Raw genomic sequence first — 26,293 nt, 5'->3', positions numbered from 1 at the left:
ACATAAAAAATAATAAAAACGAAGGCGGGGGAGGGGTTTATAGAAATATGTAAAAACAGACTAATGTTTACCATTTTTACCGATTTTTCTTAGAGTACATAAAAGTGCAGAAAATAACAGCAATGACAAGAAAGACTGTGTGTGTTATTCAGTAAGTTTATGAATAGCTACAGCCAACAGAGTGTGAATGGGTGAATGATGTCATCAGGGTGTGAATGGGTGAATGATGTCATCAGTGTGAATGGGTGAATGATGTCATCAGGGTGTGAATGGGTGAATGATGTCATCAGGGTGTGAATGGGTGAATGATGTCATCAGTGTGAATGGGTGAATGATGTCATCAGTGTGAATGGGTGAATGATGTCATCAGTGTGAATGGGTGAATGATGTCATATTGCGTTAAAGAGCTTTTAGTGGTTTACAGTCTCTTTATAATTCTCTAACTAAAATTCTTGTCCACATTCACATGAGAAAGTCAAACTCAAGCAAATCTCTGAAGCAGTGTTCACTTTTAGAGGTATGACAGTAAAGCAGGAATGTCACGAATTACTAGCAGACAGTAATAAGTAAAATTACTTTTTGAGTAATGAGCCTCGCATTAATAGAGCTGGATGCAGCACTGCTGTTGCAGAATGTCTCCTGTAGCTGCACATTCCCCAATAAAACCACAGTTTATATCTTTGACTCAGCTAAAATTGTAAAACTATTTGGCTCCGAGTCTCAAGTTAATGGCTCAGGCAGCAAAGCCATTCCAAAAAAAAGAAGAAAAAAAAGCAGTGGAGTTAATTGAATGTGTTTGCTCTTGCAGATTTCGTACAGTCAGCATAAATGCAGAGTTTAGGCTGCAGGGTGGGGGTGGGGGTGGGGGCAGGAAACACTAGTGATGGTGTGTGTGCCCAGCTGCAGAGCAGTGATGGACAGGCAGCATCGTCTTTAACGACTCGCTGGCATGTCAGAGGCTCTTCTTCCCCGTGTTCAACACCTGAGCATCACTTCTTAAAAAGCATTTCTGTCAGTCATGAATCATGTCCAATCATTAATAAGACATTAGCAGCAGTTATTTTACTAATGTATTCGTCACCCTGGAGGGACGCTTATGTATTTGGCTGAATGTTTTACACAAGGAAATATTTTGAATCATTAGCCTGAGGATTGAGCCTAATGAATCATTGAAACACAGACGCTGCCCCGTTACTGCACTAAGACATGCACGTTCCCTCTCACTGTTTATTTAGCTTGTTACAACACACACACACACACACACACACACACACACACACACACACACACACACACACACACACACACACTGGCGTATAATGAGGAATGCAGGGATGGAATTGGCTCACTAATCCACCCTCTTTTTTAAAAAGTTGGGCTAAATCCTCGACGGCTACCAGGAGAAAACTCGGAGCAGCTATTAATACATCAGCTGTTCACATGACTGTGAACTACATTGGAAAATCTCACAGTTTAACTCTCCACATCACATCAAATAGTTTGGTGCCGGATTTGAATACAGCGGTGTCACTCTGACTGTGTGTGTGTGTGTGTGTGTGTGTGTGTGCGTGTGTGTGTGTGTGTGTGTGTGTGTGTGTGTGTGTGTGGTGTGTGAGACATGGATCGGGCCGGCGGGATGCGATGCAGCTTAGTTCAACCCGGGGAAATTACAGATGTAGCTAAATAAAGACGCTGTATGGATTAGTGATGTGTCTCATTGGGATCTCTCGCTTACTGGTCGAGGTTCTGCAGAAACAAGCATGTAATAAGCATGTAATAACACAACATGTCAGGCTTATTTTTCTTCTACAAAGTTGCTTCATTCCAAAACAGGAAACATGATGACTGTCACGTGAAAATAATCTCAAATAGTGGTTGCACTTTTTATTTTCTGCAAATGTAGAGAGAAGCAGACCTTTATGTGGGCTCATAATAATGTTGTGATATCTTATACATCATTTAGAAGGATCATTTTCTGTTGATGCTGTTAGTGTCAATGCAGATGTACCACCTCCATGTTCATGTACAGTTTCCTTTCCGCTTCATGGAGGGCTGTAAACGGCTCTTAATGACACAAAACATTCCCCCGCAGACGATGAATTCTTCCAGCTCACAGGGCACTATTAGAGTGCTCGAGGAACAGGAAGGCAGGAAGGCAGTGAACGCAACACCGTTTACAAGTGTAAAAGAATCAGCACTAGAGGGCACAGTGGAGAATGTTTCCACCATCCAACACTCGTTCAGAACAAATACGTGCAATTGCATGAATTGCCACAAATGATTTGTGCTGAAACACCAACGAGTCGTTGTGTCAAGTGACAACATTTAAGATTAAGTCTGGTATTTTTAATCACTTTCATTTATCTGACTTTCAAGTCGTCTTCAGCTGAACTGCATCACCTCTCAGCCAGAGATTCACTGTCGCCTCCATTTGCACCTAACTTATGGTCTGCAATAATGAAGGTGATTTGAGGTCCGATAGTAAAAATAGTCTTCAGTCATTTATTATTCATTTTTTACTACATTTTAGGTTTTGTTTTCCTACACACTACGCAGTGATCTCATGTTTGTATGTTTCCATCACTAGAAAACGAATAAGACGATACTTTGGTTCCCCTGATGAGCACGACGTCAAACTGTCGAAGCTAACAAAATGTATCGCATTCCCATAAAAATCAAAATGGCAGTAAAGGCTTCAGTCTGACCCAAAGACTGCCCGGTATGGTGCATGAATGGGGGTCTGCTTTGAGCAGCGGATTAATCCACATGGAATAAAGTGTTCATGGTAATGAGGGAAGCCAGTGTCACAGTGTTGCTCGTTCTTGTGTTTTTAATAGTTTCTGAACAGCAATGGAGCTCTATGGCACAGAGGAGTAAGATATATCAGGCCTGTTCTCCACCATGCAGATACACGTCCAACCCTTTCTGGCCTGTGCGATTAAACCTGCTTCTCCCATCAGTCTGAGCATGTCAGCCCGCTGCTGTCCACCGTGATTAATGTTACACAGCATCAGGCTGAAAAGCACACTGTGAGGACAATGGGCGTTTTAAATGGACATTATTACTACAAAAGCCCCATCATGCAGCAGGACAATAGGCATGGTCTTGACACAGTCAAAGTCAACCCGTGTACCTTTTGTTCCAATACCAGCGCTTGTTTTTGAAGAGCTCTACAATTGGGGAGTTCAGAAACAGGGACAACGTTGCCATTGAGTTTCATTCAGATTCTCGTTATGCATGAGAGGTTGAGCAATGGTGACCTACAACGTGAAGGGGACTCTGATTTATTCTCAAATATATCATTTTGCAGAGGATGTATGTATACACACTCGCCAAGGGCAGAAAGGATGTTGCTCAGATTAAAGCCTTCTACATAGTTCCTTTAATTTGCTGATCTGGTGGTGCAGCAGTAACTAAGGTAGTCCGGCATTGAGGTGGTCCACCATCTGTCTTCCTTTCAAAGGAGACACCTGAATGAAGCTGGTCAGTTCCCTGTGGCTCATCCATGGCGTCTTCAGAACGGATCCTCTGACTGTTCAGCACCAATATTAGGAAACAAAAGAAATATCAGAAGATGAACCGCTTCGAGTTTCAACACTGTTGGAACATTTCTCTATCTGCAGTCGATTTTGCTCACAGGTTGTCTAGTTACATTAGCTGCACGCTTTTATCGATTTTTTAAAAAGGCATTAAACAATGTCTGTTTGTCCAAATGGCCACTTGAATGACGGGTGAAAAGCTTGCTGTCATTTCTTTCTGCAAGAGTTTGAAGCGCACCTCAGTGTGCTTCAAACTCAAACTAGTTTGAAGTGTAGGGAACTTCAAACTATGTGAAAAACAAGTTTCATTAATTAAAGTAGATTCATGAAATGTAGGAAACATCTTCTGTTACTTTAATTAGGGGTTGTTACAGTGAATTAAACATACATGACGTATGGTCTAATTGATGACTTTGAAATCTAATGATCAAAAGTTGCCCTCCTACAAATTGAATGCTTTTATTTAAAATGACCAAATATCATTATTTGAAATCTCTCTCCTATCTAACATGTTGCGTGTCCCATCTGTGGTCATTTTTGTGGTCTTAGCATCTTCTCAGAGTGGCAGTCTGTCTCCAGTGATCCCCGTGCCCAGTGCATAGCCCATTCCCTTCTACCTGCTGAGAGCACAAAGCTCTGGTAGAAATGGCTGACATTTTAACATGTGTGCTACATGCCATGCCTCCACAGAGTGCTTTGATACGTTTGACGTCGCGTGGCCACTCAGTCATTTCAGAGCTACTGAAGTGAGCACGGATCTGATATGGAATTAAAGGGCCAATTAGTCCTCAGGTAATGGATAACGACTCCTGTTCCTCTGCCGCTCTGCTTTGATGATGCAGAGAGAGAAAGACAGACACGGCACGAAATCCGGAGCGCCGCGTTCACTTAGCAGCCTCCACCCTCTGGCTTCAGAGGCGACACAGGCCTTTGATTTTCCCATTAGCAGCCGGAATAGAGGAACCACTGCATAAACCTACCTGGCTTATGATGTTCAGAAATGAGCAGTGGAGATAGCGTTAGACTAACCCCCCACCCCCTCACACACACAGGGGCTTCAGTCAGCTGATAAGGGCTCATCTCAGCCTGGCTGCCGTTCATTTACAGCTGAGCTCACTCTGAATCCACATTAATGTGCCGCGTGGGCCTCATTCCCCTCGTCCGGCCTCTCAGAGGCTGCAGCGGCGCGGAGATGCAGGTGAGCACTTGGTTGAAGTCGTTGGGATGAAAATGAACTCCCCCACAGAAGTGTGATTAAGAAGTGCAGCTAGGCAACATGCTTTGAATAGGAAGCAGCTGGTGTGAATTTAATTGGAATAGAATGATAAGGCTGCCTAAAAGCAATCTATTGGCCGTCACTTTGATTCTATTAATACAAAAAAAGAGGCTGTGGGAATACTTTCAATTTATGCCTTCTGAGAAGTGATTTAAGAGTGTTTATCTCCGGAGTTTTCATTGTTATTAAATCATTTTGCCTCATTTCTTGTTTTCATACCAGCCTTCTTGTTTTAACGTCTACTTTGCACACGATGACAGCAGTAAACAACTGCTGTTTCATCTTTATTATCCTTAAATATTCACGCCGAACCTTCAAGAGCAGACAAATCTGAAAAATATCAGTACTAAACGTAATCCTTTATTTGATTTTTGGCAACATATAGTAATGATCTGACTATGACAATATGTTTTTAGTGCTTTGGCTGACAAAACAATGTTCTCTTAAATTAACAAATTTACATTTTGAAATATGAGATTGAAGTGAAACAATACTTTATATACCGTCATCAATGTAGGCTTTTTGTGTCATGTGTCATATCTTGGAAGGCCGTTTGTTCTTATATATTTTAAAAGATTATCACTCAGTGATGGTCAGAGATGTTCTTTCCACGTTTCATTTCTGCTGTTGGCCTCCGATGTGTTCAAGTGCCGTCCCATTTCACGCAAACCATTTTCCACCACCTTGTAGTTTTCTTTTGTGTAGTTGCAGCTGGAAGGACACACTACTTGGCCTTTTTTAATGAAACGTTGAGTGTGACTGATTTGAGGATTTTAAAATCTCACCAAGTCAGCAGTCTTTTATCAAAACAACTGACCAGATAGAGTTAGTGCTGCCCACCAGCCGCTAACCGCTAATGCTATCGCTAAGTAGCTCTCCTGCCAATTTCAATACAGATTGGTTTGACATAAAATAACAAAGTTAGGGATGAAATAGGGTGAATCCTCTCAAGTACACGAGTGCTATGCTTCCAATGGCATTGCAAGGAATTAGACAACTAGAAACCTGTTCTCAACAGGACCTGATTCCTGAGCTTCGCCAAAACACAGCAGCCTGTGTCTGGTAACACGGGTGAGTAGAGCTGTGATATGTTATGGTCATAATATAACTTACTAATATGTTACTAAGATGTCCCAAAAAACACTTTTTCTTTTTGCCGGATTAACCTGTAAGGGTCTCCTTACAGGTTAATCCGGCAAAAGAAAAATCATGCGGATGTCATCATGAAATAATGTGAATAAGATTTGATTACGAAAACAATCAGTATAGTTGCAAACTCTCATTTACTTATTTGAGTTTCCTGTTTTTATCTTTGGAGCAACCACTGACTTTCTGTCTTAATTTAGAATCGCTGACTCATTAAATGTGCATGGATGGTGTTCCCCCTCTTCCTCTTTAATGTCACGCCATGACCTCAAAATCAATGATAGACAGTAGCAAACTAAAAGGCATTTCTCAAATGCAATTACAGGCAGCCAATACAAAGATGGGGAGTGACCCTGTAACTACATCTTTTTGCCTCAGCTGAGTTATTTATGCCTTCGCCTCTTATATCATATTGATTACAGCTTGTCATAGGCTTGAGATGAGGTCCTGGCCTCAGTGGAAGCAAAAAAGGAAAAAAGCGGTTTATTGGATTATGGGTTTAATTTGATTTTGGGCAACAACTCTGCATCGTAATGAGATGTGGAGCTGTGACTGCGCTCCTCTGGCTCTTTTTCTCTACCTGATTGCTGCTGCTCCCCATCCCCAGGCAGACCCCAGGTCAGCGCCAGCGCACTCTCAATTTAACTCTGAACATCGCTGCTCTTGAGAGAAGAACAAACTTCATTACGTGAGCAAGAGCAAATCAAATAAAGCATCAGACTGGTCTCTGTCATATTGCTGAATATATATTTTTGCATATCTCAGGGTGTGAGAAGAAGTCTGGGGTTTGACACGGGAGATGTGGAGGAGGGTCAGTGCAAGGAAACTACCTCTGGAGAAGGCAGATGCTTTTCACTGCAGCTGCATTGAAATGTATCTGGAACTTTTGTGGATTTATTACATTCCTACTAACTGAGTCTCATGTATTTTAAAGCGTGTGTGTGTGTGTGTGTGTGTGTGTGTGTGTGTGTGTGAGTGTGTGTGTGTGTGTGTGTGTGTGTGTGTGTGTGTGTGTGTGTGTGTGTGTGTGTGTGTGAGTGATGTGGAGGGGTGGGGGGTGTGCTATGTAGTGAATAATGTGTGTTCTGAGTGAGAAGGAAACTCTCTGAACACTCTTCCCTGATGTACTTAACAGACTTGTGAATTAGACTAATGTTAAATTAGTATTCAAAATAATTACACTAATCCCACAGCAAAGTGTTGGAACAACAACCTCAAACTGTGTGTGTGTGTGTGTGTGTGTGTGTGTGTGTGTGTGTGTGTGTGTGTGTGTGTGTTGTAAGAAGCTACATGAACAGTGAGAGGGAAGGTCTTCGTGCAGTAACAGAGCAGCGTCTGCGTCTCAATGAGCCATTAGGTAGCAGCAGACTAAGTGGGGAACAAAAACAACTCTGCATCCTTCACCTCTGAGTTCAGCTCAGACGTTTGGGGAATACAGTGAAAAAACCACCGAGTATAGCTTTCCTGAGAAGTTCAGCAGGAACAAATATTATTTGAACGTGTGTTCTGGGCTGAGCGATCGTCCTCTCTCGCTCTGGAGATCAGAAGGCAACTTTATTTGTAGAGCGCATCTCAGCAACCATGCAACCCATTGTTTAAAATAAGAGCATCATAAGACCAATATACTTTCATTCTTACAGTATAGAACTCCTCTGAAATTGAAAAAAAAAATACATAGGAAAAGAACTCAAACCTGAGAAAGATACATGAGAATAAAGACTCATTCTCATTCATCGTTCTTTGTTTAGGTCATGCAATTTAAGATAAGTTAACCCATTTCTTGGGGTTGATATTTATATTTCCTTGCAGGGGCTTTTGAAACACAAATACAACTCTCTCACCAGAACGCTCGGAGAAATGGATCTTCTTTGAAAAATATAAATCCTTTGACATTTGGTCTGTAGATTAAAGAATGAAGGAACTTGTTGAAAGTCAGATGTGCCAAAGGGGCAACACGAGATGGTGATCTATTTAGAGTGCAAGTAGGCCGGATTCGAATACAGCCTAACAGGACTGTTTACCTTTTCAAACACATTTAAACAAGTATTGGATGATCACAGAAACAGTTATTGATGACTGTAATCTTTTCATGCAAGACATTCAAAGATCCAAAGTACACAGTTCCCATGTGTTCATGTACTCAAAGGTTTATGTGCAGCTTCAGCAGTCTGAGTTCATTAATAACCTCTTAAGTGGATATCTTCAAAACTTACAGTCTTTTTTCTGTAAATTCCCTCTTTGTCCCTCCACTGCAGCTCGGCAGTGAAAACACAAAGAGGGGATTTAACACTAACAAGACTAACTATGGAACACTACAACATGACAAATACTAACGTCTGAACAAGTGCATCCCAGTAATCGTTCCTCCTCTTCATGCTGACATGGTGCTTTCATGCACCGTCAGCATGAAGAGGAGGAACGATCACAAGCGGACCACACAGGTGATGTGTAGAAACATAACCTGTGGTTTGCTGAAAGCTGTTATCAAACCTTCGTGTGGACCAAACCATCAAGCCGAGACCTCTTGTAACGGTGGGTCTCCATACCAATGTCCTGGACTCCGGTTTGTTTGTGGCAAACCGACCTTCTGATCCGTAGAGGTCTAACGGGTCACACTGCTGCGTGGTATCTGACTGTGCACTTTGTCAGTTCATTAAGTCCATGAAAGAGTTTGTGGACTCTATGAATGTGGAAAAGAGCAGAGGGAATCATCAGAGACTCACTCCACCGCTCACGCTCTGCTCAGACACAAACACTTAGGCTGGGTTGCACCAACAAGGATTAACTCTTAAACTAGGTTCAAACCAGGTTTGTCTTTTAATCCAGTTGCACCAAACTTTAAACCCAGTTTAACGTTAGTTGACGATTAATCCTGGGTAAATCTAACCCTTTGGTAATCTCGGTTTAATTTCCATTTAAATCTAGATTAAAATCCAATCTGTTGCACCAGTTTTTTTTAAACCTAGACTAAACCTGGATGAGCAGTTATATTTAAACCACCCTGGAGGAGGTTCATCTCTGTTTTATTGACAGCATGGCTGCATATCTTCGCTGGATGGGGTTAGAGGAAAGAGTTCCTCGCAGGAAAATAAGAGATTAGTTAAACTCAATTGAATTCTATGACAACAGAGAGTTTTTACAGCGTAGAGATTCACAAAGGAGTCCGTCATGAACCTCAATGGGAAGGTTGGACCTGTGCCGTGCCAACACTTCTCCAGCTTCTAGGAGCTTTGTGAGTTTATGCTACAGGATTAGTTCAGGAACAAGATGTCATAATTTAGGGTTATTTAGTTCTGTATTTGTTCGACATACATTGTGAATTTGTTTATATTTCATCAGAATCCATCATGACAGACACTGAACATACACTAATCCTGTTTTAACTCTAGTTTAAACTAGTTTAACTAATCCAGGGTTAAAAGTAAGATGTGCAACACATCTCAGATTAAATATGAACCAGTTTAAACCTAGATTTACTAACCCTAGATTAACACTAAGTGATTAATTGAATCTTTGTTGGTGCAACCCAGCCTTAATCTTTTGTACATATACCGTATATATAGTGTATTTTAATTTTTTATCTGCATTCTCTTTCTTATTATGGTGTGTTTTTATTTCCACATACTGTTGACTCAGAGAGCGCTGCACAAAGAAATCCCCATGTGTGACTGTTGGTCTTGGCTCAAATGGCAAATTAAAAACCCTGAACCTTGAACCTCGTGCCAGCGCTCCCACAGCAATTATACGAATAACGTGGACAAGAGGTCTAATATTACCTGCAAGTCTAAAAATACACCGGCCGTATTATTTTTACATCGGTTATTTCTGGTTTTCTGATGCAGATACCTGCCAGTCGGTATGACTTCATGTTCACTTCATTTGATTTGCTCTTAAACAAGTTAGTGTATACTAATCTGGACCAAATGAACCCATCAGCAGGTGTGAATGTGTCCTAAGAGATCTCTTCCAGTGATGGGGGACTGCAAGTCCTTGCTGGAGCCAGGGGCCATCCTGAGACCAGGGGCCAAAACCAGACACGACTCTCAAACAAGAAAAGTTGAGATCAGACACCCGGCTGAGGAGAGGTGTCTGAGGTTATCAGTCAAACATTTTGACAGGAATTTACAAGACAGCGGGCGCAAGAACAGGACCACAACATGGAACGCATCGCTCTCCAATAGAATAGAGAGATTATATTTAACATAGCGCTAATCAAACACTAATTACATAACATAAAGCAGCCTTTGCAAACTGCAGTTCATTCCTGTTTTAATTCACGTCAATATGCATATCTATCTAATTTTCATGAGGTTTAATGACTCATTGTCTGGAGAAGCTGCAGAAACTGCTCATTATGAATAATGAAGCAAATAACGCCACACATTACATGCACACTGTACTTTCAGCTGCGCGTTTTGCAGTGTGAATAATGCAATGCGATTTGTATAAGTAATAATCCCTCATAATGCATCTTTCACCGAGAGGAGGAATAGACAGGAGGAGCAGAAGTGGTTGCTTAAAAGCATTGGAGGCAATGGTGGGAATGGAGATGGCGCGAGTGCTGGGGGAGTTATTGCTCCACTTACTTTACAAACTGGAAATCTCATTAAGTGTGACACTGAAGATTAGTTGAGAGGGACCAAAGTGGAAAGAGAATGAACTCACAAAGGGGCTGTGAGGAGGCTTTGGCTTTGTTTGCCATCATTAATTCAGCATCGAAGCAGCTCAGGGGGAAGCTCCGAGCCGCTGATCAGAAGAGCTGCGGATATGACAGGCGAACAGGTGCCCTTTTTCCTCTCCAAACACTTTTCCCTTTTAGCTCCCCTCCTCGGGTCTTAATTGAGGTGAGTTGTGTATTTGGGCCATCTGCGTGCTGACAAAATAAAGCCGGCTTTGATTTATGGTACCTCGGGACATATTAGCTTCTGGATTTCACCAGCCAGAATCTCAGGCTTGTAAACACCCAGACAATGAGAGAGAGAACCAGTTTGAGCTTTTATAGATTTCATGTGAACCAAGAGTTAATTACATAGTGTTCGTTTATTAATATTAACCATCCTCATTACATGGTTCCCTCCCTTGTAAAGTTGTTTGATTGTCAAGTTAAATTCAAGCATCTGCTGTGCATGAAAACACATATATACTCTTGAGTGTGGTAATAGTAGTTTGACAAAAATAATTCTAAGTCCCAGCTTTCAAACGCATTCAGTCGTAGTTGCACAAAAGATCATTAATATATACATCACAAATCACACTACAAACAGGGCTGCCCACCTGAATCTGCCACATGATTGGTTGACAGAGGAATAGCTGCTCTCTCTATAGTGTTTCTGTAAAGTCATTCATAGAAGACTTTCTGAGGTGCTTTTCCTCCACTGATGAATCAAAACCACCTCCATGTTAGCAGATTGCATGATCAAGCACTCTTTAAATATATTTTTCCCAAAGATGGTTTCTGTCTCTTCGGGCAGCTCTTCTCACACTCATGTATGTTCATGTGTTTGTTTTTTCTGATAAGTTTGGTTGTTTTAGTTATTTGATGCTATACAAAGGGGGCGTGGCATCATGATTGACAGCTGTGATTCCCTCTCACGATCAAGTTATGTCCGGGTTCCTGATTGGTCGGCAGCACTGATCACTGCTGGACTGACTCTGGCTCCAGATGGCACCCACATCTCCTGTATGGTCCATCTAGTGACGGGACACGTCCTCCTACACCTTTATCAGGCTAAAACTCCCACTTCAACACAATATTTGTGTTTAATGGGACAATTGTGATCACGTTTATTGAACACATCGAACCTCTATCCAGGATAATCACTTTTAGGGTGAACATGAAATACACTGTCATCTCAGAATCAGCTTTATATATTGACCATGTGTGTTTACACATACATGGAACACTTAGCTCTTCATACTTATATACATACAACATAATAAATAAACAAAAAGAAGACAAAAAAAATCATTAAAGACAACAGAGACAAAAAGACAAAAAAGACATGAAGACAACAATAGTCAGAGTAATGCAAAATATCCGGGTGCACTTTACATATGTTATCTCACGAAATGTGTAATGTATCAGCCTTATTTTAATAGAAATCATTGGTATGGTTTGATTTCTATTTCAATAACCAAACGAGCTGAATCAGACACATGCCTAAAAAAAGAAGAAAGTAAGAGAGTGAACCACAGTCTGCACCTTTGCATGCACACAGAGACAGAAAGGGCGCTCTAATGATGTGTCCAACAGTCTGCTGACATGACCATTAGCAGCTGGAGCACATGGGCAAACCACCTATTGCAGCGGCACTTAGCAGCAGTGAGGCACTAAGCAGCAGTGAGGCACTAAGCCCTGGCGGTTCATCTCATACTGTGTGTCGTGGGCGTAGATGGCTGTTAGCGGCCGTGTTTCACGGTTTATTCTCTCTGAGGAACACTTTATAAGAAGTGCTCACAGGTACTACAGACCAGCTCTGGATGCCGTGGTCATGTCTGAATGTGCTGCTCAATGTAGCTGAGCAGGAAACACATCGGAGGGTAGTTTGTAATCTCTGTTCACCACAAACATCTTTCCCACATGTCATATTTATTTGGGCAGCCCACCCAGATCTTTGTCCTATTGTTCGGCTTCCCTCAGTGCCCAGTGCGGCTTGTAGCCACGAAGCTTCCCAATCCAAAACATGCTACACAATCATCCTCTTAAACCTCTGGAGATTATTTAATTTGCAGTTATATCCGTAATTTAAAGTGTGGAATACTACTTCTATTGTATGTAGTACAAACATAAAGAACTTGCTGTGCAGCACCAACAGACCCGCAGTGGAAACAGTAGCTTAAGCAACAGAAAACCCATACAAGAAGCAGAGGGCTTCATTGATACAAAACCACAGATCTGAATCAAATCTAATCTAAAATTTGGCAGAAAATTAATACAACCATGAAAAAAAAATCATTCAAAGCAACTCCTAGTCTGTTTTTGTCACAAATGTATAAAGAGAAGGGGATGAAGTGTTGAAGGCGGCTCCCCATCTGTTCCTGTGGAAGTTACTCAGTGGCCCATGAAGCAAAACCAGTTTGACCGAGTTTAAGTTTACTTGGATCTTCCAGCAATCTTTGACATCGATGTAACATAGAGTAACATAACAGTTGTGTTTCCTTTAACCCCGCCTCCCTCCCTTGCTCTTGGGCTCATTAACATGAATCGTGGAAGGAGAATATCTCTTGGTGCATTTTACAAACTCAACGCCTGGCACTGTTTCTGGATGCTTGATGTTCTCGCAAACGCTAATTCCAAGTCATCTTCCCAACAGCATGATGTTCATTCTGTAAATTATGGTCCCCACTGAGGTAAAACACACGATCAACCAGATTGTAGTTTTAGCTTTGGCTGTTTTCGTCTTAGAACTTGAAACCTTTCGCACTGTTTTCAGTTCATGAAAGAGTTTATTTTCTTTTGGTTTTGCTCACCTAAAAATGTCCAACTCAGTAACTGCCAAGATAGCAACGTTCAGAGTCGTGCACTTTGAGATTCATAACGGCTCTTCAGAAACCGGTGGATGATGTCACATAGATACGTCCTCGACTCCGTGTACCGAGTAGTGCAAGCGATGTAGATCACAACGAGCCAACTTCTCATACTTGGCAAATAGACCAACTCTGATTGTTAGATTAAAGAAAATTGTTGTTTAAAGAGCCATTTCATCTTGTTAAAGTCCTTAATTAGCTGGTTTGATGGATTTTGATCATTCAATTAAAGTGTGTCCAGCATGTATTGCTCCTAGCTGAAATAGGAAATGACCAAAACAATTACAGTGTCAATGATGATTGTGTACTTCTCACAGTGATACCTTAGAAACTCGGTTAAATGAACGTGCTTACAGGCCTTTATAGTGGGTTCACTTATCAGTGGACAGCCAGTGAGCTCAGATTTCTCCTGCTTACTCTGCTGAACTGAAGGTAATTGTCCGTATGTTCAGGGTCAATCTTCCTCAGTCCTGCTCTTCCTCTATTGTAAAGCTAACACCCTCAAATCCCCCCCTCTTTCTCCTTCTCCCTTTCTCTTTTCATTCTCTGAAGCTTTCATGAGGCTTCACATTGTGCACAGGCCTTCATTCTTTGCCCAGCATTTTATTCGGGCCCTGCTTTGCAGCTCCCTCGGCATGAGAAATGTTCAAAAGAGACAGAATCTGGAGCTCATCTCAGATCTTTTGTCTTCTGTCTTATTGGGCAGTAAAAAAGCAAACGAGGTGGTGGCAACCCAGTTCTTTCTCTTAGTAACCACAGCTTGGGATGACAAGCCTGCAAGTTGTAAAACAAGAATTAACAATATATGATTACTGGTCATATGCTGCTGCTAACCCCTGCACTGTGTACAATATGAATGAATGCAATCTGCTCTCTCAGGCCATTTCCTCTCCAGTCACTGAGGTGCAAATTACCATAGAGCTCACAACACAACATGGATGGCAATGCAAGCGTTGTGATTTGATTTATTAACCCAGTCTTCAGCTGTTGGCAATAATGCAGCCACATCAATAATACCCGTGTGTTCAGCAAAAAACGACAAGTTAATTAGAAAAACAAATGATAGAACTTCCAGGATTTCCTATAAAAAAAGAGCACAGTTTAGAGGGTACATCTAGATGGATGATGAAATGAAACCTGACAAGTTATTGAAGATTGGACTTGAGATGGATGCAGTGGTTTGTTCCAGTTGTCATTGGTTACAATGCAGTGCAACGAGTCACAAAAAGCAGTGTTTTTACGTGGCAGCTGTATTTTGGTGGGTGGGGAGACAGAGGGGATCATGTCTGCTACGTGTGTCCCCCTTGCTGATTTACTCGTCCTGTACAATTTGCATTTTAACTTACATTACACTTTGTGAAGTTAAAAAAAAATCAAAGCTTCTTGAGTAAGAAAACATAAACATTGTTTATCATTTGTTTGTCCTGCATCACATGCTCCAAACAATAAACAGATTAAAATAAAAACTAACATAAAATAGTGCAAACAAAAGGAAACCAGAAATTGGAATTGAGCCTTGTGGTCAGTAATCATTAATATGAGGAATCACAACCTTTCTCGCCACGCCCTCTAGGAAAACTGAGTGTGGGTCGAACCGGTCAACGTTGTGCTCTTGTCCTTCTAAACATTAATATGTCTAAATAAAGGCATTTCAGCTATGTCCTTGGCTTAATGTACTGCATTTGTTTTTACTTTTATGCACTTTTTAACTTCTGTCTAATCTGATGTTGTTTGGAGTTTGAGTTTTGCCACGTCCAAACGCAATTATGATACACAACATTACTGGAAATACCAAAATGAAATTTGACTTTCAATACCTTCTATTGCGGCTTCTCAATGTAAGAACGAGTGACCGAAGAACAAATGTTGCTTTCCTTGGCCAGAAGTGCCCTCTGTCTAAGCTTGTGGTGTGAACATCCTTGTTAATGAACATATTCCCAACTCTACATTGCTATCTGAAAATGATGTTTATTTCTCGGATCACAAAACGCTGGTGACACTCCACAGGAATGTAGATTCATACGCATGATGCAGACTTGGTTTTCAAGACAAAACAAAAAGAAGTGTATCATTCTGATAACATGTTGCAATCTCACAGTTAGCTTCTGGACGTCTGGACTCACTGGAGATTTTACTCACTGTTCATCTCAATGAAGAACTAAGAGTAACTCATGTGCTTCTGGCCGTGTATTGATCTCTCCCGGTCCACTTAATGCAGAGTTCAATCCCCCTGAAGTTGTAGACAGTCTCTGTGGCTCCAGAGGGAGCTGTGTGAAGCCTGATGAACTGCCTCAAGTGATGTCATTTGAGACAGTGGCAGTTGAAGACTGCAAGTCTGTGGATGTGGTTGTTAGAATGAATGGAGTTTAACAAAACATCTGTAACCCTCTTATCTCTCCTGTAAACTACAAGCCTCTAGTTTACAGGTTACATTTGGTGCCACTAGCTTTACACTCCAGAATCTGTCGGGTCACATTGTGTAATGTCGGTGCAAAGAGTGTCTGGAATAACAATGATATCATATCTGTTTCAGCTGCATACGTCCTGCCCTTATTTATTACATGAGAGTTTGGCAGTGCTATACAAGTGCAATGGTGAATAAGTGGATAATCTTCTAAGTGAAGTTGGGATTGACTTCTCATTCAGGAAATATTGATTGCCTACATTCTTGTTTTATAATAAAGGAAAATAATACACTGCTTGGCTGCAGTTAGTGCAAGAACACCAATATGTGTTGACCACAGCAAAACGTTTGATGAGAACCCATATAGAGTGTTGCAGGAATGAGTCCTAAAACCTGGACATGAGTCAGCGTTATAGCACTTCTGGTTCCCTCATCTTAAAGTCAATGGGTTTTTTAAATGGGTTTTTGTTCAGATGTCTGACATAAGGTCTTCGTAACACAACCTTAAGAGATTTTAAGGTTTGGATCAAGAGATAAAATGTGTTAGTAAATACCCGGCACGTGACTTTAGAAGCTTGTATGCATTTTAACGAGTCTTAACATCATCGCTGTCCACCTGTAGTTTAGTGTTCCTTTATAGCCTTACATTAGCTTTTTACTCCAGGTGAATGCATTCATGACACATTAATGAAAGTGTAAGTATTACAAACTGTTTGTCACCAAACCTATTTAATAATCCAAAATCCAATTGAAGAATCCCATTAATTTTGTGTCGAGGGAACCAGTGGGATGCTAACGTCTTTGGCCTACAAAAACACATCATGCCTGCAGCTCTCTGTTAAGAAGCATCAAGAAGCATCTTAATTCCCAATTTGAGGAACGTTGTTGTAAGCTTATGTTACTTCCTGTACTGTCTGCACAGCAGACAGATGAAAAGAAAGTGAAAAGAAATCCCATGTTGAGTATTAGCCTTAGATCTTTAATCTTACCGCTTTAAAACGTCCTCGCTGCTGACTGCATGACGTCGTGCCGTGAAGTCAGATTTAAGGGCCGCTTTACTTTTGTGGGGATACAAATTCTCCACAGTCATGTTGTTAGTCTTGCTCATTTAAACATGTTAATCTCTATGAGTGACTGATTACAATCCTGCAGCCAGTCCGTAAAAGCATTTCCATAACGCTGTACTGAACACCTGATGTCTGGCGGATCTTTCCTGGGGAAAAACTCTCCCACACACGTAACATTCAAGTCTTTTAACCTGTTCAGCAGCGCGATCAGTGACACAATGTTAAGACAAATACAGTAGTTTTTATAACGCTCTTTTTTCTTCACCAAAGCCTGCTGTGATGTAGAGACAGAATAAAAAACGGTGTTTATTTACACTAATGTTATATCGGCCTCTAGTCCTTACTTTTGATTCAGTTTCTCTCTGGAACCGACAGCATTGTAGTAGAGATATCTTTATCAGAGTTGACAGCTCGTCACTCAGAGAGCATGCTGGATGGTTATCAGATGACTGTACATCACACTCTAACGCACACACACTGTGACACATCCTGTGGCAAATGACCTGTGACTGGAAACAGCTAAGACATGGAAAGGACGACATGACAGTGTGTCATAGCGGCTTGTGAAAAAGCCGAGGCCAGAAGGCCAGGTGATATGAAAAGAATAGGAGGAAAGGGGAGTGTGTGGTAAAGTAACAGAAAACAGTTGCTCTCCTAGAAAAGAAATTAAAATTGCAATATTTTGCTTGAGAGAAATCAATTCAAACATTCACTACTGCGTCCCACCAGCACGCGGCTTTGATTTAAAGCCCCTCTCTCCACACATATTTTAATTAAATACACTTTTCATGCTGTTGATAAAACATCATAAATAAAACCATATATGTGATTATTTCAATTAATAGCCAAAGACAGCGGTTCTCAACCTTTTATCAGTGATGTAACACCTGTGAAATATAGTACGCCAGAACCAGCGCAAAGCATTTTCGGTTGAATTATTATTTTTTTTAATGGATGCTCATTTGAAATAGATATTTTTTAAATCCCACGTACCCCCTAGAGTCCACGTCCCCCCATTTCAGAACCAATGTCCGAAGAGATTGCTCACAGTTTGACACTATGACTCTTCTCTTGTGCCTGACTTGCTTAGACCCTTCTAAAAGAGGAGGTGTAGTAATGCAGATGTCATGTTGAGGCCCATGATGCTTCAGTTTACATTTCATGGTCTGACAGGACTCAGTCACGTTACAGAACAGCAGCACATTTCTCTGGGCTTGTTGGTCGATAGGTAGAGTTTCCAGTCACCAGTGAAGACTGGTCAACTCATCCTGCCACATTTCATTCATATTATCTTAATTTATATGACTTTTACTCCACAGTATGGGTCCAGCTTAAACAAATACTTTCAATCCTACAATTCTCAGGTTTTGATTTATTGATATATTTTCAATATGGACAGATACAATACAGACAGAATAACTGGAGATCATTATTCAAAATAACACAGTTTCTAGCAGGATTTGCAAAGATTTTATGAAGCAAGTGGTGTCGAACAGGGAGGTAAAAAGAACACAGAGAGATACAATAGAGCATTAAAAAGAGCTTTAGACGTGAGTACAGGTTTGTTACTGAATGAAGGACTTGGTAAATCTCTCAATGGAAAGTTTGCAGCAACTTTCAAGTGATCAGGTTCCAGGACTTTCAGTATACTGAGGCTTCAGTAGAGAATAGTACAGAGACGGGTCTGCCTGCCTCGCCCAGCAGTCTTCTTTGCCTGGGGGGCGACCAACTGGCTGTCTGGCCAGTAGTCAGGTATCTGCGAGGCCTGCTGGCTGCTGTGCGGCCGTGTTTACCAGATGCACCGCTCCCTCAGGTGAAGGCGCTGCAGCTGGCAGCTCCAGGATCCAGCAGACCCACTGGCCCTTGGCCCGAAACATGTTGGAGGATGCCTGGGCCTGAGAACTGCACAGATAAACATGTCCGTATGCGCCGCATAAAGAGCCCGCCCACTAGACAACAAGGACAGATAAACAGCCTCCTTCTGCTCTGTGAATGCCACACGTGAGTCCAGCACATAGGTGGGATGGAGACGCGCTTGTCCTTCAACGGTGAAACAGTAATGTGTCAATATCAGTGTAGCTTCAAACAGAGTGAGGTAATGCCCAGAACATCTTTCATTTGATTCAAGCAGACTATTGTGCACAAAACCAGAACAGCTATTCTAGAATAAAGATAATTGAAAGAATGCTTCATCAGCTGAATTTACTTTGAAGAGCTTAAAGTGGCAATTTTGATAATTTGCATTTAAATAATTGTCTGTTAAGTCACTACCTATCACTGAATGAGGTAACACACACGCGATTAAACAGATGGACCACTGATGAAAGAATAGCACTATTTATATATTTCTTTATATATTATTTCGCTGTTTAGAGTTTTTCTCCACACAAAAAATGGAACTATCGACACACTTCTGAAAACTTGAAACTCAGGAATGAACAAGACAAAACACTTTTTAAATTCCAAAATGGCTGAGGTCTTATTCAGTCACTGCAGTCCATGCAGATGAACGTCCACCTGACGAGGCGCAAACAGCCGGTGGCGTTTGGCCCCGGGGTCGTGCCAGCTGGAAGCTCGGCCGCCGGCGGCACGAGGGAGGCCTGGCTCTGTCCTCTGCTTGTTCATTGCATGTTTTCTGGTAAATCATTTGAAATGACAACATGATAAAGCTCACATGTGAATAATCCTGTGCAGTTTCAAATGAAATTATAGAAATCAATTAAAAAAATACAGGCCTCACCTGTACAGTATCTTATCTAAACAGAGGGGGCAGCAAATGTAAAATGAATCGAAGACAGCTGATAAGCACATTTTACAGGACAGGTGGCATAAATTAGGCCCATTATCATTGATCTGAATCAACTGCATGGCAGGTGGATGCAGCCTCCAGACTTAGACAGATTATTACATCATTGGTTATAAGAAATGAGGTTAGCCGTAAAGAGTAGTTTAAAAAGAAGTTTTTTAGTCCTTCTTTGATTGTATTCAGTGTCCCTATAAGAGGAAAAACATGAAAAAATAGACATTTGTATATCATTTAATGATATATAGTTTATCTCCATCCGATAGTGAGTTAATTAGGCCCTGTTGTACCTAAGTTTCATGCTAAAAGAGCAATATATGACATTCAGATCATTAGAATAGTGGGAACAATTATTGTGCATCTACAGATGCAGTGGAGCAAAGTGAGCAGAGAATGAAGTGGCTCTCCCTCTGTCTGATGTCAAATGAGCTTCTCCTTTCTTTTACATACATCAGTGCACATGAATGTGCCCCAGTAGTTAGCTCCCGACCGCCGATCTGAACTGCTCTCATCTGACAGTTACAGCTGATGACAACGTCCAGACCTACAACTTTGTCACTGGTGTGTAGTGATGACCTTCTGGTTCCCCTCAGGTGAACCCTGTTATGTCTGCCCACACATTTATCGTAGTTTCTACTCTTGGCACTGTTGGGAGCCGTTGAGAGGCAATCAAAAGGCTCCTGGTCTCGTGTTACGTCCCTTTAAGCTTCTACTCCACTTCTACTTACTGCTGACTAGAAGATTGGAGTACAGCATCCGAAATCATCTCCCGTTGCTCATGTTGCCTTCTCCAACTGACTACGTGTGCAGGACTGTAGATCAGTGAGGATTAAGCTGGAAGATGGAAAAGAGACCATTTCCCTCAAAGCAACTGCATCTCAAGTGCTTTATCTTCTGTTTTATGCTCATTTTTTTAATCAATTCTATTGAATCCACCGTGAGAAAAGGGACTTTACCGGATCCTCTTCATAAGCAGGCACATTACCATAAATCCATTCCAACGTAATCCCCCCCCACACACACACACACACCGTCCTGGGGTATTCTTCAGTATGAGAAGGCCACCTCACCTGTTTGAATAGGACATGATTGCTGAGTGTATCTGCCTCACGCAGCAAAGTGCTCTCTGAGTTTAACCCTTGAGGCTAAAGATAGATCCCCTGAGACCCTCTTCAGCTCCCCTGAGTGGGCTGTTAACTTCAGTTATTCTGTTTGTTTCTTCCTTTTTCATTTTACTCAAGTTGAATGGAGAACACATTCTCCAAGGGGGTGACAGTCTACTTAGTGCACAATTCGGCCTGGATAAAACACATGTCCTTAAATGTTACAGTTGTCCAGATAGACTCTTTATTTATTGCTTTTTTAAATGCAGAATTGACTGCGCTAATTGGGGTGTTTGGTTCTGTTTTTTTAACTTAAAAAAATGCATGTCAGTGTAAGTCTTGTCATAAATATTAGTTTGAGTCAACATAGAGTAAAAACGTTGGTTTCATCTGGGACGTGTAGCCGTGTTTATGTCGTACATTTAGACTGTCGCTCTCTTGAAAGCATTCTGAGGCTCCAGCTGTTGCCAGCTTTGATGGGTACATATATTTTCTTAGTCTATAAAGGGGTAAGCCTGTTACCTGTCCGTACCAGATTCTATAAAAGCAACAACAGCTGGAGTCTCCTCACAAAATGCTTTCGTCATTCTAACACGCTGTAGAAACAGAACCACCAACTTACTGCTGCTTTTGCTCGCTGGTCATAATTGCAACGACAGCATCTCTCCACTGCAGAGTCATCCAGGAACTGTGTTCACTCACTCGGGCTGGGCAATAGGTTACCGCAAGATTGAACTTTGATCCAAAACAGATAACATGAAGCTGCTCGTATAATATATAGGGGAGAGCCACAATTAGGAATGTGAAGACATCGTTAACAGGAGTTTGCATCACCACCAAGTAACTTGCAAACGCATTTCCTATCTTTTCCCATTTCCATTATAATGTGTATCTTGAAACACAGGTCAGTTTGAATGGTACATAACAACTGGTACGTTTGGTGAATTTTCACCAGTGAGGTGATCGCTGTGCATAGCAGAAGCAGGTCAGCACAGAGTGTCCATACCATGACATGCTGATAGCATTGCTAACGCTATAGCTGTAACGCAGTGTTCATTTCTGTAAACTGCACGATGGTGCTTTGGGCTAAATGCTAAGATAAGCATACTAACATGCCCATAACGATATTTCTGGCATTTTTATGTTTAGTTGGAACAATGTTCACTGTGTTCACTATCTTACTTTAGTGTGTTAGCCTCAATGATGGTCAGGAACGCAAATCACTGTAATATTATCATTTTCCACTGAAACAAGTATTGCAAGGGGTTACAAATCCCTGAACGGTTATTATATTACAGTTATTAATCCAATTGACAGCCATTACTGTGCAACCGGAATGCAATAGTTTTTGTTATTCTAGGCAAGCATATTTTACCATGATGTGAACGAGCATCAGGGCAGAATGCAGTTCCATGCATAACCTTAAGTTCTGCACAAAATGTCACTTCAATAATGTCACTTCAGACATTCATCGACAACAATGCAGCACACAGCTTGTTCACGTGACCTACTACCAGACCACCAAAAAAAGAGAAAAGAAAGCTAAACAAAATGCACACAATTCTTGACTGAAAATTGTAATTACGATGTGGGCCAAGAGTAGAATAGTTGAACATAATCACTGTTCGTATCAAAACTATTATCCATCAGCTTTGATCTAAAATTCAGAGTCCTCTCAAAATCATATCTTGATTTTCATTCTTTAGCCCGTCTGTGACATACTGTACACAGGAGGTATGTTCACCTCATGTGTCAAGCTTTCTGTATGCCCCCCTCCTGTTGAGAGACTGTGAGGAAATTCAATTCAAGCTGATTGGTTGCGAAACCTTATTTTCCAAGTATTGATCCTGGGGGTAAGCCACAAAATGCAAAAACCTCAGCAAGACGGATCTGCTGTCACGTCTTACAGTCTTGCAATCAATGTCACAGACGTCCACCGCGGCCTGAATGAGCCTAATTCCACTCATCGCGCTAAATAGTGAAAACCCTTGGGTTCGTCAATCTTCCATTCAGAGAGCATTCTTTATTTAATAGACCACTCTTTAACCACTTCATGTAACCGTGTGAGCCAGCAGATGCTTCCTCTATTCGTCAGAGGGAGGAGATGGGAACAATATGTTTTACTTTGATCGCTATGTCCTCTTTTTCGCTCAGCTTGCTTTACTATAATTCCCAATTTGGAGCTGTCTTCTGTCACCATTTAGAAAATCTATCTAACCCCCGCCCCATGAAATACATTTGATTGGTCAATTTGGTGGAAGACGACATGCTTGGATGTAGAAGTCAATATTTCCTGAATTGATATAGATGATATAGATGATTAATATCTCATGACACATTCTTTCACCTGATACGGACGTACGTTTCTGTTTTGGCGGGGCTCAAATATTTCTAGAGCTTAAAACTGAGACCTCCTTCCCACCCACCGGCTTGACATTCCACACAATTACTCAACATTATATTCTGAAAGGTGAAGCTAGTGGCACTGGGACAGTGAACAGAACCGAAAAGCATCATGTAAGCCTTTGTAACAATGCCTTCACCGATGACCAGTGTGGACTTGAAATTAGGTGTGTGTATGGAGTCTGGTGTACAGTCTGTCAAATACAGACGTTTTGTAAAGGCTCCTGGTGTCTGATACCAATGCACATGGCCCCCTGTATGAGATGTGCAGTTCATATGTTTACATATGCCTAGTGCAGCGTTCATAAAGCAGTGATCAGGTCATGTGCCTGTCTGCTGCCAGCAAGAAAAGGACTCTCTCCAGTATCAACACCCGTGAGGCAACAGGTCCAGACAACATCCCTGGTTGTGTGTTGAGGAGCAGAGCAGCTTCATGCTGTGTTCACACCGCACGCGACGCAAATTTGAGGTGTGACCAGATTCTGGTCACACCTGTAAAGTCAATGCAAAGACGCGTCGTGCTTTTTTCGCCGGGCGGCGGGACAGACGCGTTTGAGGCGACACAAAATGAGCGGTTGATGTGGAGCGAATACGCGTGAGTTCAAATATCCCAACTCAGGTGAAAAAATCGCGTGAGTCATAGCCGCGTCAGCCAATCAGCGTTGAGAAGCTCCGCTCGTCGCTGATTAAAACTGCTGCCGGACCCCCGGAAAGAGCGATCATAGCGGCCGTCATTCAGATACTGTTCTGGGACTACGGATAATAATATGAACCCAGACATAATGGAGTTTGATGTTCCGACGTTGGTGGAATTTACACAACAAGTATAAAGCAGAACTAGTGGTTATTTCAATGGTGGATGGCGGAAACGTTAACGTAACACCAGACGCAGTTCCTGGAGCTGTGTGCGGCTACATGTGTATGTGACAAGTTGGGAATGGGTTGGTAAATGAGGTGTTGGAAAATTTGTGGATTTAAAATTGTGATTGATATGATAATAATTATAAGGTTACTCTGCAGTGTTTGTTCACCGGTGGCACTACGGAGGAATGTTGGAGTCTTGGTTGTGTGTCGTGCTCAACTAAGATAAGGATGCGCATGAATGCATATGACTTAATTATAATTTTTTTCTTTTTTACACTAATGCACAGTTGTAGAAAGTAAATTAATAACGTAGTAACATGCTGCATATTCTCTAAATAATTCATTGATCATTTCATGGTGAGAAAAGAAGAGCTACACGTGAGAATGAGAAAACATTTATCCACATTAAAAGAAGTTGAACAGTTATATTGTTCATATTTCTTGAATTGTATGCATTTTTCATGTCCGGCTGACTTGATGACAAAATACCAAAATGTATTGAAAATGATCAATTAGAACAGAACAAATATTTTTATTTCACCTGTATTAAGTACCAGATTACAATTCCAGAAAACTAGAGTCAAAGAGATATGTGGCCAACCGGATGTTTTTTCTCTCTTTTCCCCAGATAACAAGTGCCCACGCCTCAAAGTCGGATATTGTCAAATCAGGAAGCCCCAAATCCACACTAAAGCATATATGGACAGGAAGCAGTAAGGACATGTCCATCAGTAGGCTGCTGTCACAGACTCTACATGGCAAAGAGAACAGCACAGCCTTGGACCTTCGCTATGATACTCCAGAGCCCTACTCTGAGCAGGACCTGTGGGACTGGCTGAGGAACACCACAGATTTGCAGGACTCGCGGCCGCGTGCTAAACGGCGGCCAATGGTTAAGACGGGGAAGTTCAAGAAGATGTTCGGCTGGGGGGACTTCCACTCTAACATCAAGACGGTCAAACTCAACCTGCTGATCACCGGTAAGATCGTGGATCACGGCAATGGCACCTTCAGTGTCTACTTCCGCCACAACTCCACAGGCCAGGGCAACGTCTCCGTCAGCTTGGTCCCTCCTACCAGGATAGTAGAGTTCGACTTGGCGGCACAGCAGTCCGTCATCGATGCAAAGGACTCAAAGTCCTTCAACTGCCGCATAGAGTACGAGAAGGTGGAGAAGGGTGCCAAGAACACACTCTGCAACTTCGATCCGTCCAAGACCTGCTACCAGGAGCAGACCCAGAGCCACGTATCCTGGCTCTGCTCCAAACCTTTCAAAGTCATCTGCATCTTCATTTCCTTCTACAGCACCGACTACAAACTGGTGCAGAAAGTTTGCCCAGACTATAACTATCACAGTGACACTCCCTACTTCCCTTCTGGCTGATGTTCCCATTCTATGGTCTCATTTACAGAAAAGTGGACGAGTGGAGTACAGACTGGGGCTTCTATCCATCCCAGAGAAATGTGTATGTTAGCCGTACTGTCCCTAACCATTTTCATACTACAGAGTCAGCCATTCCAACTGATTTACCAATTTGATGTTCTGAACTTTTCAGAGAGATTTAAAATGTAAAAGGTGGTATATGAGACTGTGAAGTGCTTGAAATGACCTGAAAAACTCTGTGATTACAATGATAATTAGCAGTTAGAATTTTGATCCTGAATTATGTTTTGTCACTGTTGTGTAAATAGCAGGGCTTTCTGGTCCTTTTGGGATCACTTTTAAACTCTGCCCTTAGTTGTTTGCTTTATCTTTAGTTCACTCTTCAAATTAGATGTTGACAACTTTGTTTCCTCTTTTAGCATATAACTCCGGACAACAACATATGGACTGTTCGCCCCTGCTGTGCTATTCACGCTCTGCAGTTTATCCTGCATAAATGGAAAACAAAATGAATTCCTCATTAAAAAAAGAAAAAAAGAAAAAAAACTCCTTTTGAATAAACCTGCAAGGCAGCTGAGGAGGACAGTCAAGATTTGAATGTGCGTTTGATGCTTTTAGCAACGTCTGGTGGTCTTACCTATGTAGGGGTGAGCTAGATCTGAGCAGGCTTCGCCCTCAGGTTGGGAGAGAAAATGTGTTAATGCGCTCAGACACTGTGACACTGTCAATCTTCAGCTGTTGCCAGTGTTCTTGCTAGAACAGCTAGATGTTGAGTTT

General features: G+C 41.7%; 1 protein-coding gene across 1 annotated transcript in view; it reads left to right on the top strand.

Annotated features, from left to right (window-relative positions):
• The window catches only part of nxph1 (neurexophilin 1), a 44,571-nt gene extending 18,520 nt beyond the window's left edge, over window positions 1–26,051 (top strand). The window contains exon 2 of the mRNA XM_068575657.1: window positions 24,761–26,051. Within this exon, the coding sequence (XP_068431758.1) occupies window positions 24,761–25,516 (756 nt within the window). The 3' untranslated portion in view covers window positions 25,517–26,051. The remainder of the gene's footprint in view (window positions 1–24,760) is intronic.
• Window positions 26,052–26,293: the final 242 nt, after the last annotated feature.

Source organism: Clinocottus analis, unplaced genomic scaffold (assembly GCF_023055335.1).
Source record: "Clinocottus analis isolate CAN_PGR_092001 unplaced genomic scaffold, fCliAna1.0.p SCAF_14, whole genome shotgun sequence".
Lineage (NCBI taxonomy): Eukaryota > Metazoa > Chordata > Actinopteri > Perciformes > Cottidae > Clinocottus > Clinocottus analis.
This window is presented reverse-complemented; position numbering and strand designations above follow the sequence as displayed.